At 37.1% G+C, this 16,583-nt stretch overlaps 1 protein-coding gene across 2 annotated transcripts in view; it reads left to right on the forward strand.

Moving 5' to 3' along the window:
• The window catches only part of LOC149528437 (transglycosylase), a 99,093-nt gene that overhangs the window by 36,009 nt on the left and 46,501 nt on the right, over positions 1–16,583 (forward strand). For both annotated transcript variants that reach the window (XM_089811881.1, XM_089811880.1), the window contains 4 exons: positions 592–642; positions 12,210–12,340; positions 12,472–12,588; positions 12,875–12,997. In XM_089811881.1, the coding sequence (XP_089668007.1) occupies positions 592–642; positions 12,210–12,340; positions 12,472–12,588; positions 12,875–12,997 (422 nt within the window). The remainder of the gene's footprint in view (positions 1–591; positions 643–12,209; positions 12,341–12,471; positions 12,589–12,874; positions 12,998–16,583) is intronic.

Raw genomic sequence — 16,583 nt, forward strand, 5'->3', positions numbered from 1 at the left:
GTTCCGTGAAAAGCAAGAATTATAACATCTAGGGCATTGAATAATAACATTACCACTAGCTCGTAAAAACAGGAAATACAGCATCTAGGGCATCAGATCATAACATAAGAATTGTTTCATGAAAACAAGAAATATAACATCTAGGGCATCAAATCATAACATAATCACTGTTCCAGCAAACAAGAGGGACGTGATAGTTCTCTTTCTATCTTCTTGGCAATTGACTTTCCTGCCTCTGTGCTTTGAAATTCTTATTGACAATTCTTCCATAGCTCTGTAATGTTTCTTTATCACAAATAACTTAGCATAATCTTAAAATCAATACCTTAACTTTCTGGTAGACCTTATAGCTCAACTTATTGCTTATGGAAAGATTAGAACGATTGCCTCTGTATCTTTTTTTGTATGTTTGCATATTATTGTTCCTTTTTTTCTGAATTTAAATTTGTTAATTTTAGTGAAATTAAGGAATTGAGTCTATTTCCAACTTCATCAGACCCATAAGTATTCATTTTGTTGATTCATGGTTGGACTGCTTCTTTTGTTAGATGATAAGGAAAACCTCTGATTTGATTTTATTTGTTGTTTCAGGCGATGGCAGATATTATCATTCAGAGGCATTTTACACGACGATTAGATCCTGTAATCATCTCCAATACCATAATATGCTGGTTGATTTTTGTTTAATTTCAGAATAGATTGACATTTTGTAGTGATTTATTTGGTGCAAGGAGGTTGATTGGACCTAGTATGTGTTTGAATTAATCTACTTTTTTGTAGGTGAATCTGCCTTTTCAAGAAGTAATAGCATTATGGAATTGCTCTATTACATGCATTATTTTGAAGTACCCAAGTTTTTAATATATACTAAATAAAAGTTAGGAAATGTAGTACATGTGTTTCTATTGTTTATTTATCATGTATTTTAGTGCTTGCCATAGGGTAGGTTGGTTCATTGATTATGTCTGATAGCATAAAAAATTTAGGCATCATATTTTCTCCAATATGCTTTAGAAAGCTCTCAGCAGTGTTTGTTTTTGGATTAGTCACCGATTCGGATGTGGATCCACACGTGGATGCAGAAAGTGGGATTTTTTTTTTTTTGGGGGGGGGGATGCAGATACATATGGATACGTGTATACACACACACACACACGCAAAGTTATACTATGTACATGAAAAGCAAATTAAATACATATATTATATTAACATTATAGATATTATTATAGAATTAATTAACATACTATATATATATATATATATATATATATATATATATATATATATATATATATATATATATATATATATATATATATATTATAAGGTTTTGTTGAATTGGTTTCCATAAAACATAATCACCTACCCATTTAACCCGAAAATGCTACTTGTGTCTCGATCACCACCCTACCCATCCACGATGGTCTTTGATTGGTAACGTTTCCTTTGAAACCCTGGCACCAAATATAAATAAAGGGTGTCGATCAGATTCATTGGATATAAGGAAGTTGGAAGATATAGGCGGGCAAAAATATACAAGGCTAAAAACCAAATAGATCGAAGGAGTGGATACAAACCAAGAGAAACAATTTACTTTTACCCGACATTGGTTTTTCGGCAAAGAAAAGAAAAGAAAAGGAGTACGAAGGATAGGTTAACATATGCACAAACAAGTGGAAGGCAGCGAATAATGGTAAGTGAAGGCAGCGAAAATGGTGAGTGGGGCCATGATATGACGTTAAGAACTGTGACTTCTGCAAAAACCAAAGGCAATAATATATAGCCTTCTGCTGCCCATAGACATATTGAGGAAAATGTAAGGGATTAAGGATAAAACTCAAAGATCATAAGGATAAAGCTCAGACGATAAAGCTTCTGTGTATTTGGAGGTCTGTGGAAGCTTCCGGCCATTTTCCCCATGCCTCCGCTTCCACTTCCAGGCTGCGAATCGGTATCCAAGGTTTTTGGGACTAAAATCCTGTAGTAAATTTATTTGGCTTTGAGAAACAAAAATTAGGTGGTATTGAGTGAATCTGTTGAAACTAGTAGGTAGTCATATTTTCTCCAATATGCTTTTAAAGGTGTCTGTCCCCCTTTTCGTCAGAGCAGTTGGTTTGTTCTTGGGATTAAAATCCTGTAGTAAACTTATATTAGGCCTTGAGGAACAAAAATTAGGTTTTACTGAGTAAGCTTCTAATCACTAATCACCTAAGTTACCGATGCTGGTTCTGATGCTGATGCCGGTGCCGGATACTGATGTGCGGATGTGTGATTTTTTGGGGATTTTTTGGGTGTGTATGGATGTGTGTATATATATATATACTTATATGTACTATAATTTATATATGCAAAGAAATGCAAGAAATATAGAAAAATAAACCATTTCGTAGCATGATACTTCATCATTGATAGTAGATGCTTGCCATGATTGAATTCTTCAAAGAAATCAATTGATAGGTCTGACTCACAGTCTTGCAAAGACCAGTCGAAATACAAGAGTTATGATTCTCAAAATCAGTACCAGAATCTCACTAAGAACAATATCAGAACTGCAATACAAAACTTCAGCACTTCTGTATTGTGTGATCAAAATAGGGCTCACTTAAAAATACTGTTACATCAAAAATAATTGAAGAACTGCACATAAACTCTCAGAGCTGAATGTATAATCTCTATCAAAGAGACTGTCATGCTACAGCAGCTTGATACATGAAAACCGTGTTTAAATGATTAAATCTCAATGGCAAAGAAAGAGACGATGCTTTGCAGCTAAAGGGCGCCTGTCCACTTCAAGCAACGGCAGTTACAAAGACACGTGGCAATGAATAAAATATGAACCGTTAACTTCATAAAGAGGATCATTGATGAGAGCATGAGAACTGAAGACCTCAAAAAAAAAAACGGCCAATGCAAATAGAGTCATAACTGGACGTTATTTACTTCCAGCATAACATAGATACACACAAGTGCCAAGACAAAAATGGTGAGTAAAACATACTGCCAGCAAATCCAAAACATTCGCTTGGTTCCAAGTCAGCACATGTGTAATGACCCGGTCCTGGCTTTAACTTCAACAACTCCAATTTCTTGACAAATTCAGTAGTTCAGCATTTTATCAAACACTTGGCTAACTCTATATTGCTAGTGAATGTAGTTTCAGTTGAGTTTACCGATAGCTGTGAATAACATACATTAACTGTGCAACAAATCTGAACTTCTAGAAATTAAGTTTATTTAATTCTCAATAGGAAATAGCATGATGCTGAAATGCTTGTTTGAATGGTGCAAGATATATATTGATTGATTCAATACTCATATTAATAACTGTCTCAGAACTTGGCTACATTAAAAAAGAGAAATAAACAATTTTCTTAAAGAAACTGGTTTCCCATGATCATCTTCCAATGATGTCTTTCAGCTCTTGATGCAAGGCTTCCCAAATAACCTCTAAAATAGAGCTCTCAGGCTGTTAGCAGTGATGTACAAGCCTCCAAGTGAAAACGCAGACCTCCAGCAAGGAGTTCACAAGCCTTCCAATATCAATTGCTGCCTATATTTTATATCGCAGTTCACTGAATTTGAAATTCAGGCTTTTGGAAATGATTTGCAGACCAAATGTAATTAATTGCAGGCCCTGCTGTGTAATTTCAGACCTCAAGTAAGTGTTCACAGGCCACTAAATGAGGGCCACAGATCTCTAACCTGCTGGATACAGGTACAGACCTTTGTAATAATCGCCAACCAACAGGAGTTTGGTTTCCAACTTTACGCCGATATGCAGAATTCATTAAACATTCAACAGCAGATAGAGAAGTCATCCACCAACATCCACAATAAATGAATACCCAGTAGCAAGATCGCACCCCACAGTAGAGTTCTCAGTTTGCAATTAAGTTTCAAAGCCACTCTCAGCGCAAATAGATTAAACAGTAAGGAGATTCAACCAATTTCAGAATTAAATCACTATACAACAGCAGTGATTCAAAATACCTCTCAGAAACTAATTCACAATACCTCATCTGTGAATTACAAAACACTTCTCAGCTCCAAACCCTTATACTTCAGCAAGGGCACATAAATCATCAGACTTAGAATTGTCACAAAGACATCAAGCAAAGAGATAAACAGAATAATTGGATTCTTTCCTCAACAAATGACCTCATATTTATAATCTCCAAATGGCAGCAGTTTCCTAAACGAACTCCACTTAAGAAGCTTTCTCTATACAACATTAAAATATAATAGAGTGCCATTATTATAATTTATTAATTGGTTTTGGCTCCAAAAATGACCTTTTCCACCATAACTCAATATTCAGACACACAAGGCCATTGTTTCTTGTTCCCACGATTTAAAATTTTTCGTCCTGGTTCCAACGAGCTATGATACTGAGGTGACCAACCAACAATATTAACAAAAATAGCAACCTCAAAGTATTTAGATGAATAATAATAATAAATCACCCGTCTTGCGAAAACAACTAAAGAGGCATCAAGATTGAAATTTGACAACACCAAAGTGATCTTGATGATGAAAGATGATGAATGAACTTGATAGGGTGACTTACTATAATGATGCAGGAGCATCCTGGGTTGCCTTGTTATCTTGCTCATTTTGTTCACTCTTCATTAACCAAGTTACCCAGTGTACGCTAGGTGACTCTTCATTAACTAAGTTACCCAGTGTTCGCCAAGTGACTCTTTATTAACCTAGTTACCTAGTGTTCGCCAAGTGACTCTTCATTAACTGAGTTACCCAGTGTACGCCAAGTGACTCTTCATTAACCGAGTTACCCAGTGTATGCCAAGTGACTCTTCATTAACCTAGTTACCCAGTGTTCGCCAAGTGACTCTTCATTAACCGAGTTACCTAGTGTATGCCAAGTGACTCTTCATTAACCGACTTACCCAGTGTACGCCAAGTGATTCTTCATTTGTTGAGTTACCTAGTGTATGCCAAGTGACTCTTCATTAACCGAGTTACCCAGTGTACGCCAAGCGACTTTTCATTTGCCGAGTTACCCAGTGTACGCTGAGCGTCAGCATTTGAACGTGATTTCTGAGAGCCAACTTGTGGGATTTATTTTGTTCGCGACATTTATGTTAAAATATTTTCTTGGGATGCGTCCAGGCCGTTGTTGGGTTGGCCTTCTTCTTATGTAATGTTCTAAAATAATCTGTAAGCCATTTTGGCAAGTATATATAGAGTGTTTAGGCTTAGAGTTAGGTAAGCTTTTGGGAAGAAGATTAGAGAGTAGAACTGAAAGTGCGAATTTCTAGTTGGATCACTGAATGTGAATGTATTTGTAATTGGCCGTAACCCAGAAGGCCTTACAACTGGGCATGTATGAAGATATTTTGATGAATCAATAAAAGTATCACTCTTCTTCCTCCTTTGGTTGCTGTTCTTTATGTTCGCTTCCGTTGTGTTAACTCTTGCAGGGTGGTTTAGATAGTTGGGAGAGCCTTTTGCCCTAGTTATTCACCTCTTTGCCTACGTCAGTTGGTATCAGAGCTTGAGGTTCGTCCTTGTGGAGATTGGATCGTGTAGAACCCTGATTTGGATTTGGTTGTAGGGTGGCAGATCTGCGGATTTGACCTATAACTTGCAGAGGGTTATGATCTTGTAGGAACTTGATTTGTAAAGATGGTTCGTGGTAGAGGAAATAATGTTGATAATGCTATATTGGATCAGTTGAGACAAAGTGCAGCCAGATTAGATGCTGTGGAGACAGCCCAGAGGAGAGGAGCACATCTTGATGATATAAGTGATGATGAAGTAGCAACACCAAACCATAATCCAGAACTTGAAGAAGATCAAGATGAGGAAAGATTGTTGCAAATATTGTCTAGGGCAAATTCAAAGCCTGTTGTAGAAGTTGTTCCTTATGATGAAAAATTGGATACCAATGCTATGTTGGATTGGATCTCTGATATGGAGAAGTTCTTTGAGTATGAAAACACTCCTGATAATAGAAAGGTGAAGATTGCAGTCACTAGGTTGAAAGGTCATGCATCACTATGGTGGGAGCACTTGCAAACTGATAGAGAAAGGAGAGGAAAGGAGAAGATCAGAACTTGGCCAAAGATGGTGAACAAGGTAAAGAACAAATTCCTTCCTGCTGATTACCAAGTTAGCTTGTTGAGAAAGATGCAAAATTTGAAGCAAAAAGACATGACTGTGAAAGACTATACTGAGGAATTCTATAGATTGGACATCAGATCTGGACATGTGGATGATGATGTTGAGAAAATTGCAAGGTACATTAATGGATTGAGATCTGGAATACAAGATGAGATAAGTTTTGTGAAGTTGGAAAGTGTGGAAGAAGCATACCAGTATGCCTTGAAGGCTGGGGAGATCTTGACAAAGAAGCATGAACAAAGACAAAGAGGTAGAGGTGGCAGATTCCAGAGAGGTAGAGGTAGAGCTTATGGTGAAGGTGGCCGATCTGAAAGTTCTGTGTAGGATAAAGGCAAATCTGAAAGGAAGAATGACGACAAAGGCAAGAGTGAATGGAAAAGTGGCAATTCTTATCGAGGAGGCACTAGTTCTTATCGAGGAAGAGGTAATTCCTATTCTAGAGGTGGATTTCATGGTAATTGTTTTAGATGTGGTAAAAAGGGACATAGATCTTTTGAATATAGATCCTCTGAAAGTAGGCAAGGTAATAGAAATGCTATGATTCAAGAAGATGATGAGGGTTCACCAAGTGGACCTGAGGCTGGAGAAAATTTGATGGTGAGAAGAACCTTATGTAATAAGGGAGGTGCTGAGGAACCTATTTTAAGGAGAAGTCTTTTCAAGACAAGATGTAAGATGGCTGGAAAATGCTGTAAAGTGATCATTGACAATGGAAGTTCTACAAATCTGACATTAGAAGAGCTGGTTACAAAGTTGCAGTTGCAAAGGCTGAAACATCCCAAACTTTATCATGTTTCATGGATCAAAGATGAGCATAAGATATTGGTAAGTGAGCAATGCCTTGTGAAGTTCAAAATTGGACATTACTTTGATGAAGTTTTGTGTGATATTATGCCCATGGATTGTTGTCATATTTTGTTGGGTAGACCTTGGCAATATGATAGATATGCTGTACATGATGGAAGATTGAATCAATATACTCTTTGGGTAAATGGGAAGAAACAAACATTGTTGCCTTTGATCGAAAGTCCAAATGAGGTTAATTGTACTGCTATAAAAATTTGCATGGTCAATGGGAAACAATTTGAAAAGGAAATGAAAAAGAATCAAGTTTGTTTTGCTATAATTCCAAGAAAATTGAGTAGTGTTAATCGAGTGCTAGTCAGTGGTGACCGAATGACAGATGGTAGTATTGACCGAGTGCCAGAAGAAATTGCAGAGTTGTTGAATGAGTATAAAGAAATTATTGCTGATGATATTCCTGATGGTTTACCTCCAGTAAGAAGTATAAGTCATTGTATGGATCTGATCCTTAGAGCTAGTTTGCCAAACAAAGCACCGTATAGATTGACACCTGCAGAGAATTAGGAACTTAATAGACAAGTGCATGAGTTGTTGTAGAAAGGTTTGATCAGAGAAAGCTTGAGTCCATGTGCTGTCCCTGCTGTATTAGCACCTAAAAAGAATGGAGAATGGAGAATGTGTACTGATTCCAGAGCCATTAACAAGATAACAGTGAAATATAGATTTCCTATGCCAAGGATGGATGACATAATGGATTGTTTGAGTGGAGCAAAGTATTTTACCAAGATTGATTTGAAGAGTGGCTATCATCAGATCAGAATCAGAGAAGGTGATGAATGGAAGATTGCTTTCAAGAAAAAAGATGGTTTGTATGAATGGTTGGTTATGCCTTTTGGTTTGACTAATGCACCTAGTACTTTCATGAGGTTGATGAATGAAGTTCTGAAAAGATCCTTATGTAAGTTTGTGATTGTTTATTTGGATGATATTCTAATATTCAACAAGATTAAGGAAGAACATCTTGAGCATATTAGAGAAGTATTGCAGAGGTTGAAAGAGGAAAAAGTGTTCTTTTATGCAAGAGGAGATTGTGTATTTGAGATCTGTGATTTCAGCTAATGGATTGAGGATGGATCTTGAGAAGGTTAAAGCAATTTTAGAATGGCTTACAATTGAGAATGTGGGTGAGGTAAGATCATTTCATGGTTTGGCTAGTTTTTATAGAAAGTTTATAAAGAATTTCAGTGTTGTTTGTAATGCTATGACTGAAACAATGAGGGGAGATAAAAATGAATTCAAGTGGACACATGGAGTTGATAAGAGTTTTGAGACTTTGAAACAAAATGTTGCTGAATTACCTGTATTGGCTTTACTTGATTTCAACAAAGTATTTCAAGTTGAATGTGATGCAAGTGGTAATGCAATAGGAGCTGTATTAAGTCAAGAAGGTAAGCCTGTTGCTTTCTTTAGCGAAAAGTTGAATGATGCTAAAAGGAAGTATTCTGTGTGTGATCAAGAATTTTATGCCATTGTTCAAGCATTGAAGAAATGAAGACATTATTTGATTCTTAAGGAGTTTGTGTTATATACTGATCATAAAGCTTTATAATACTTGGGAAGTCAACATAAATTGAATCAAAGACATATGAAGTGGGTTGAGTACTTGTAGAGTTTTACATTGTGATCAAGCATAAGAGTGGAGTTACTAACAGAGTTGCTAATGCATTGAGTAGAAGACGTTCTTTGTTGACTAAAATGAAGGTTGAAGTTCTTGGTTTTGATAAAATGAAAGAATTGTATGATGCTGATCCTGATTTTTCTGAGGTGTGGAGAGAGTGCAGAGCACCAAATTTGACAGACCACATAAGTAAGTATGATGAATATTTCATTCAAGAAGGTATGTTGTTCAAAGGTATTTAGTTGTGTATTCCTAGAAGTCCTATGAGGTTGAATTTAATTAAGGAAAAGAATAGTGGTGGATTAGTTGGACATTTTGGAATTGATAAGACATTGAGTTTGTTGAAAGAGAAGTATTATTGGCCACAAATGTATAAGGATGTTTAGAAATTTGTAAAGAGTTGTGGAGTTTGTCAAGTTGCAAAGGGAGTGAGTCAAAATACTGGTTTGTATACACCTATTACTGTTCCTGAGAAACCTTGGACTGACATTAGTATGGATTTTGTTCTTGGATTGCCTAAAACAGTGAGGGGTATGATTCTATATTTGTTATAGTGGACAGATTTTCTAAGATGGCTCATTTCATACCATGTAAGAAGCCATCAGATGCTGAGCATGTTGCTGAACTTTTCTTTAAAAAGATTGTGAGATTGCATGGATTGCTAACAAGTATTATTTTAGATAGAAAAAGTAAGTTTGTTGGTTATTTTTGGAAGATTTTGTGGAAGAAGATGGGTACTGAGCTGAAGTTCAGTTCTACATTCCATTCACAAACAGATGGACAGACAGAGGTTGTGAATAGAAGCTTGAGAAATTTGCTGAGATGTTTAGTTGGGAATAAGCCAAGTAATTGGGAGATAGTATTGGCACAAGCTGAATTTGCATATAATAATTCTATGAATAGGAGTACAAGGAAGACACCTTTTGAGATTGTTATCGAAATGCATCCTAGAGGTATATTCGATTTGAGAGATGTTGCTAGTGAAGAAAAGAAAAGCGCTGCAGGAGAAGAATTTGTTGATTTTATGGAGTCCCTGCATAAGGAAGTGAAGTTGAGGTTGGAACAAAGCAATCAAAAGTATAAGGAGAATGCTGATCAATCTAGAAGACACCATGATTTTCAAGTTGGTGATGAGGTGATGGTTCATCTAAAGAAAGGAAGATTCCTAGTTGGAATATATAGTAAGCTGAAGATGAAGAAATTTGGACCTTGTAAGATCTTGAAGAAGTTTGACAGTGGTAATGCTTATGAAGTTGAGTTACCTGATGACATGGATATATCTCCTATATTCAATATTGCTGATTTGTATAAGTATCATGAGTCAGATGATGAAGTTGTTGTATTAGAAGATTATCCTAAGAAACAGATTGAAGAAGTTGAATAGGTATTGGATCAGAGAGTTGGTAGGAGCACAAGAGGAAAAGATTACTATGAATATTTGGTAAAGTGGAAGAATAGGCCTATTGAAGATGCTTCATGGATTTCGCAATCTGAGTTGGATTCCACTCAGATTGTGACATCTCAATGATTCAGGAGAATCATTCCTTTCAACCCCGGTTGTCTAATGCAGAAGCATCCTGGGTTGCCTTGTTATCCTGCTCATTTTGTTCACTCTTCATTAACCAAGTTACCCAATGTACGCCAAGTGACTCTTCATTAACCTAGTTACACGGTGTTCGCCAAGTGATTCTTCATTAACCTAGTTACCCAGTGTTCGCCAAGTGACTCTTCATTAACCGAGTTACCCAGTGTTCGCCAAGTGACTCTTCATTAACCTAGTTACCCAGTGTTCGCCAAGTGACTCTTCATTAATCGAGTTACCTAATGTACGCCAAGTGACTTTTCATTAACCGAGTTACCCAGTGTTATGCCAAGTGACTCTTCATTAACCTAGTTACCCAGTGTTCGCCAAGTGACTCTTCATTAACTGAGTTACCTAGTGTATGCTAAGTGACTCTTCATTAACCAAGTTACTCAGTGTACGCCAAGTGATTCTTCATTTGCCGAGTTACCTAGTGTATGCCAAGTGACTTTTCATTAACCGAGTTACCCAGTGTACGCTAAGCAACTCTTCATTCGCCGAGTTACCCAGTGTACGCCGAGCGTCAACATTTGAATGTGATTTCTACGAGCCGACTTGTGGGATTTATTTTGTTCGCGACATTTATGGTAAGATATTTTCTTGGGATGTGTCCAGGCCGTTGTTGGGTCAGCCTTCCTCTTATTTAATGTTCTAGAATAATCTGTAAGCCATTTTGGCAAGTATATATAGAGTGTTTAGGCTTAGAGTTAGGTAAGCTTTTGGGAAGAAGATTAGAGAGCAGAACTGAAAGTGCGAATTTGTAGTTGGATCACTGAATGTGAATGTATTTGTAATTTGTTGTAACCCAGAAGGCCTTACAGCTAGGCATGTATGAAGATATTTTGATGAATCAATAAAAGTATTTCACTCTTCTTCCTCCTTTGGTTGTTGTTCTTTGTGTTTACTTCCGTTGTGTTAACTCTTGCAGGGTGGTTTGGATAGCTGGGAGAGCCTTTGGCCCTAGTTATTCACCTTTTGCTTGCGTCATATAAATAGCCGCTCCCTTCAAGATTCTTGGAGCCCAAAATAAAAACTGAGAGCATCACACAACTCTTCTAACTCAACCGAGCTCATCAGAACCAACAGTTTGACTTACTACAAATAGTAAGTGTCTCAAATGGAGCCAAAACACACCATAGGTTGCTGGAAATCCTAGAATCACATAATTAAGACCCTCAAATCTTACTGCTAGCTCACTAGGGTCGCAATGGTGAACTGACCTAGCCAACTGCAGGAACCTGCTAAAAATGGGGACATTACAACACGCAAGGCACAAGCATACTATATGGGATACCTTTTCAAACTTCATAGAGCTCGACAGGAGAAAGGTATAATAAAATCCATATAGATAAAGTAGAACCAGCAGCAGAATCAGTGCAGCACCCAAAAGCACCAGTACCCACATTTGTCAATTTGCCAGAAGCACCAGTATCTTAGCTAATCATTGCATAATATGTCATAACGAATCACTATGATATTAATTAGTCAAGAAATGAAGTTGGCTGCACATTAAGTCTTTCATATTGATTATTAAGATGAAATCACCGTCTTCAATTGCTGCTTCTCATACATTATTCTATAACAATTATATGTCATTCTTTGTATTGATCTGCTATTTTATTGGGCACCGGCGACATAATTTTATAGAACATGGTAAGCAACTTGTTTTCTTGGTAGAATATAATGCTTCATCTTGGTGGGCTGAATTGTCAATATCAAAATGTTTAAGGAATAATTTCTTTCCTAAGTCTCATTTAATAGTCATGATCATTTGAGCAAAAGTTTTTGAGTCTCTAGTATAACATTGCTCTATGATTCTAAAAAGGAAATAACAAAAAGATGATGATATGTTGTAAGTAAAGAAGTTGGTGCTTCCTTCTGAAATATATGCGTAAATGTTTTCTTTTGAGAATTTAAGAAATTGTATTCTGCATTTAATATTTTTTTAGAGCATAATGTTTCATTCATATTCATGATCTCTTTTCTGTTTTTGTAATGCAGATGATGATATGTGCCATTGCAGAAATTGAGAGTGAAAGGCAACCTTTTGCATACCGTTATGAACCTCAACTAGGAGAGGCTAGCACTGGAATTATGCAGACATTACAGTCAACAGCAGAATGGTTGGCAAGGTGCAGTTCTCATATAAACTTAAAATCACATTATATCTTTTATCTTTCCTCAAAATTTCAGTTGTATGCTATGATGTTATGAATGTCATGTTGTAGCATTGTTTAATTTTTAACTAAGTATGAATTTCCAGGGACATGGGATATACGGTCTACCATGTAGAGGGTGCACCTACCATGCTTTATAGACCTTTTGTTAGTGTTTATTTTGGAGCAGCCTATTTGAAATGGCTATCAACTTATGATGGCAAGTAGGTATTTCATTTACCTTTTTATTGTCAATGTAATTTATTTCAACATTTTGAGCTTCTTGTGCGTGCTTATTTCATTTCCCTCATGATTTCTGGATGGAATGATTTTTGATGATTCACCATGAATATGAGAAAAAGGGTATCATTGGGACTCTGTTGGTGCCATAGTGAAATTTTATAGTATGACATTCTTTATTGTTGAATGCTCTTAAGTTAAAGTTGACAGGTTGCACCTTCTGTATCTGGACTCTTATTAATACTGCGTTGTTAATGATGCATGGGTCAGGAAGAGAAGTGAAGAATTCATGGTTCGTGCCTACAATGGTGGTCCTAAGGGAGCAAATCACAAGTCAACCTTGCAATATTGGAAGCGATACCAGCTGGTTAAACAAAGTCTTCCAATGGAAATGTTTGTCTTCTACTTATTGTGAAAACTAGTTTTAAGAATATTAGGGCGCTTATGAATGTTGAATATGCATGTAAACATATGATACCTCATTAACTCAAAATATTTTTTTTGATGAATATGTATCTTGAAATTGTTGTTGGGCATGCTTAGATAATGGTTAAAACTGTAACTCTATATAGTTCTTGGGCTTAAGTTGTGGTTGTTGTATAGATAATAGTGATTTTGATATGCAGGATTTAGCACTATTTAGAAGGTTGTTTTTAAGATTGTTTGGACTGTACAGCTTGGAAACTGTTTTTCTTTTCTTCTTCCTTTGTTGGGCATTCATTGATGAGCAGCTCTATCTCAAATATCAGATTATTAAAGATTTTAGGCTTGCTTAGTGTGTACGCACATCTCTTAATTCTCTTTGATAAATTTTAAGCTGCTGGCACTTGTATGGGGATGGGTAAGCATTTGAGTTTCAAGGATGCTAGTACAAGAATTTTTTTCCTTGGTTATGGGTATATCTATCTATCTATCTATCCATCTATAGGTATGTAGTATGTTATTAAATTAAAAATTAATTAGTTGTCATAATTTCAATGTTCATAATTGCTAATAAACAAAACAACAAAATATTTAAACACCTCATAACTTGCAAGAGAGAAAACACTCATTAATTGAAACTCAACAATTCATAACTTAGTCATTTGTCAAAGACTTGAATGTCAATAAAATTTGAAAAATACTGTAAATATTCTGTAATCTTAATATGGCTCTTTAATGTCCTCATTGAGGGCATGTCATTCAAGATTTGATTCTATTTCACTTGAACCACAATCAGCTGTTGTGCCACTTTCACTACTTATATCACATTTGTAACTGCCTTATTGATAGAGACTTCAGCAATTTGTGCAACATTAGCATCTAAGTCAACACACTTGATCTCAATTTCTTGCCACCCACTCGCTACGATTATCTTATGTGGTATTAGATGCAATTTGGAGTATTCAAAGACCAAATCCTAATCATTTTTACACTCAGTTGATTCCACTAAACTGAGTAGATAAGGGAGTATTTATTGCAACTCTGTTCAATGAAGAACTTGTATCCTGTTGAATTGACATATGACAATTACAGATGAGAAAGTAGAAAAAAATCCAGAAATTGTATACATGGTTGCATTTCTAAGAATCTATGTTTTCAAAGTACTCCATGTTGGCTCACAAGAAGATGAACAACATGGCTGGCTTAAAGTGTGCACTGTCTTTTGGCAACAAAGATCTGACCACTGTAATGCAAGATAGAAACTATTTGAGTGTTCTGGAGTTTAACTGAAAGATGAGTGTGGTACCAACGATTTTGGGGTTATGTTTACCTCAGTTTATTTGTTGGACAATTGGCCTTGGTTGAAGTTGTAGGGAAACAGACGCTGCAATTGAAGTTGTAAAGATAATGTTGCTGCCAATATCCTCACCAACCCATGTTGAGAGACATAACACACCTTCCAAGCACAAAAATAACAATCCCAGGTTTGTCTGGTGAAATAATAATAGATAGTGGAAACCCTGATCTGAAAGAAAAACCATGAAACAAATTGTTGAAAATCAGAACACAATTTAAGTATGAGTAAATGGGAAAAAAATGGTCAACAAACCCATGATCTTAAAAAGCCTGATTTCATTGGGAAAAAATTGATGCTAGTGGTCATTTGTGATTTTTTTGGCAATTGTGCTTCAATGATTTAATCTTCACATGAAACATCATTTTAGGTGAAAAAATTGACACTAATGGTCATTCATGTTTTTTTTGCATTTTATGCTTGGATGGGTTATCCTATCACAAGAAACATCATCTCAGGGGAAAATTTTGATAGTAGTGGTCATTTGTGATATTTTGGCAATTTATGCTTCAATGGTTTAACTGATCTCAAGAAACATCATTTCAGACATTTCTGTTCCTATACTGAAAAATGAACAAAATTATCTAACCATGACCGAAAAATGGGTCAATGTAGAAGAACAAGGCAGAAATATCCTTCCTTATGAAAATGAAACACTCAACACTTGAAAATGGTGTAAAATTAGGACCACAAGTTATTAATCATTACAAATGCAAGATAATATAAACGAAATGCAAATTACAAGATGCATAGATTCAATATGTATATATGATAATTGTTTATCATATTGGGTAAATTAGATCAACGCATATAGACAATGGAGCAGAATAGCAAAACTCCGTATATTATTCGCACATGCCAAAGATATTACATTATGCTTGGATGATAAGATGATTACAATGCTTCCTGAACGGGGTATATATACTCACCGAAGGGCCTTTTGGAAGGTTCCCGAAGGAACCCGTCCGGCATAAGTCGGCTACATAACAAATAATGGATACTAACCTACCCGTCGGCTCATTTACAATTATTTACCGACTACATCATCCCCCCCAAAAAGAACAATCGTCTCCGGACGACAATACAACAAAATTGTGCAACTAATGACCTCAAATCAGAAACCAAGGTACTATGTAGGGGGTCGGGTTTGTGCTCTCAGATTGCTCAGTTCAGCCCGAAGCTTGTAGACCTGTTCCTTTCGAACCTTCAGCTCAGCCTCCGCTTCCATTTGAAGCTCCAACACGGATTGCATCATCGCTCCAACTTCTCCCATCTCTTTCTCCTTTTCTGCTACCGCCTGCACCTTCTCTGTTGCCAACTGCTCCTTCTCTGCTACCAGCTGACTTTGTTTGACTAACAGGGCTTCCCTCTCGGATTGCCAAGCCGCCCTCTCAAATTCCCAGGCTGCCCTCTCAGATTCCCAGGCTGCCCTCGCTGAAGCCAACCTAGCAGCTGACTCCTCCCGAGCTCTTTCAACTGCTATCTGATTCGCCTGACCCCTCTGAAGAGTGTAGTATGCCTCCCTGTGCAACTTTACTATCTCCTGGAGTAGAACCTCAACCCGACTGTCCACACCAAAATCTGCCGTGGTGGCCCAGTCCTGATGCATCTCATCAGTCTCTACATCCGGCCATCCCCGCTCCTCAAAATAGATTGCGAAGGCAGCTGGGCATCCTAGTCGCATAAATGAGGTGACTCACTCCAACTCCTTCACAATTGAATCCAATGCTTGAGTTTCCATTAAATCCAGCACCTGACGAGCCCGGGATGCTAGAGTTGTGAAGTCGGTAAGAAATGCCTCCTTCATTCCTGTCTTCCGTGCAAATGGATGGTTCTGCATACCCATAGCCATCTCCATGGCGTCTGCCATACGCTCAACAATACTGTGCGACGGTCCAATGTCCGGAATTGGCTGTGCTACCTGTGGCTCAGTGTCTACCTCGGGGATATCATCTTGCATAGGAGTTTGCAAATAGGTCATCTGGGGAGCCGGAGCACGGTGAAACCATGTGCTCGAAAAAGTATTGACCTCCCGAACTCGACTCTCCCTATCACACTCAGGTGATGCCAAAAGTGTTGCATCTACCGTCACTACTGCATCAGATCCTATGACATCCATGTGTACACCGGGGGTACTCTGTCCCTCGGCTATCTCCGGTACTGGGAGGTTGGGTACCTCCATGGCCGTCTCCTCTCCTCCAT

Source organism: Cupressus sempervirens, chromosome 11 (assembly GCF_028749045.1).
Source record: "Cupressus sempervirens isolate cs-2001-9-10 chromosome 11, ASM2874904v1, whole genome shotgun sequence".
Lineage (NCBI taxonomy): Eukaryota > Viridiplantae > Streptophyta > Pinopsida > Cupressales > Cupressaceae > Cupressus > Cupressus sempervirens.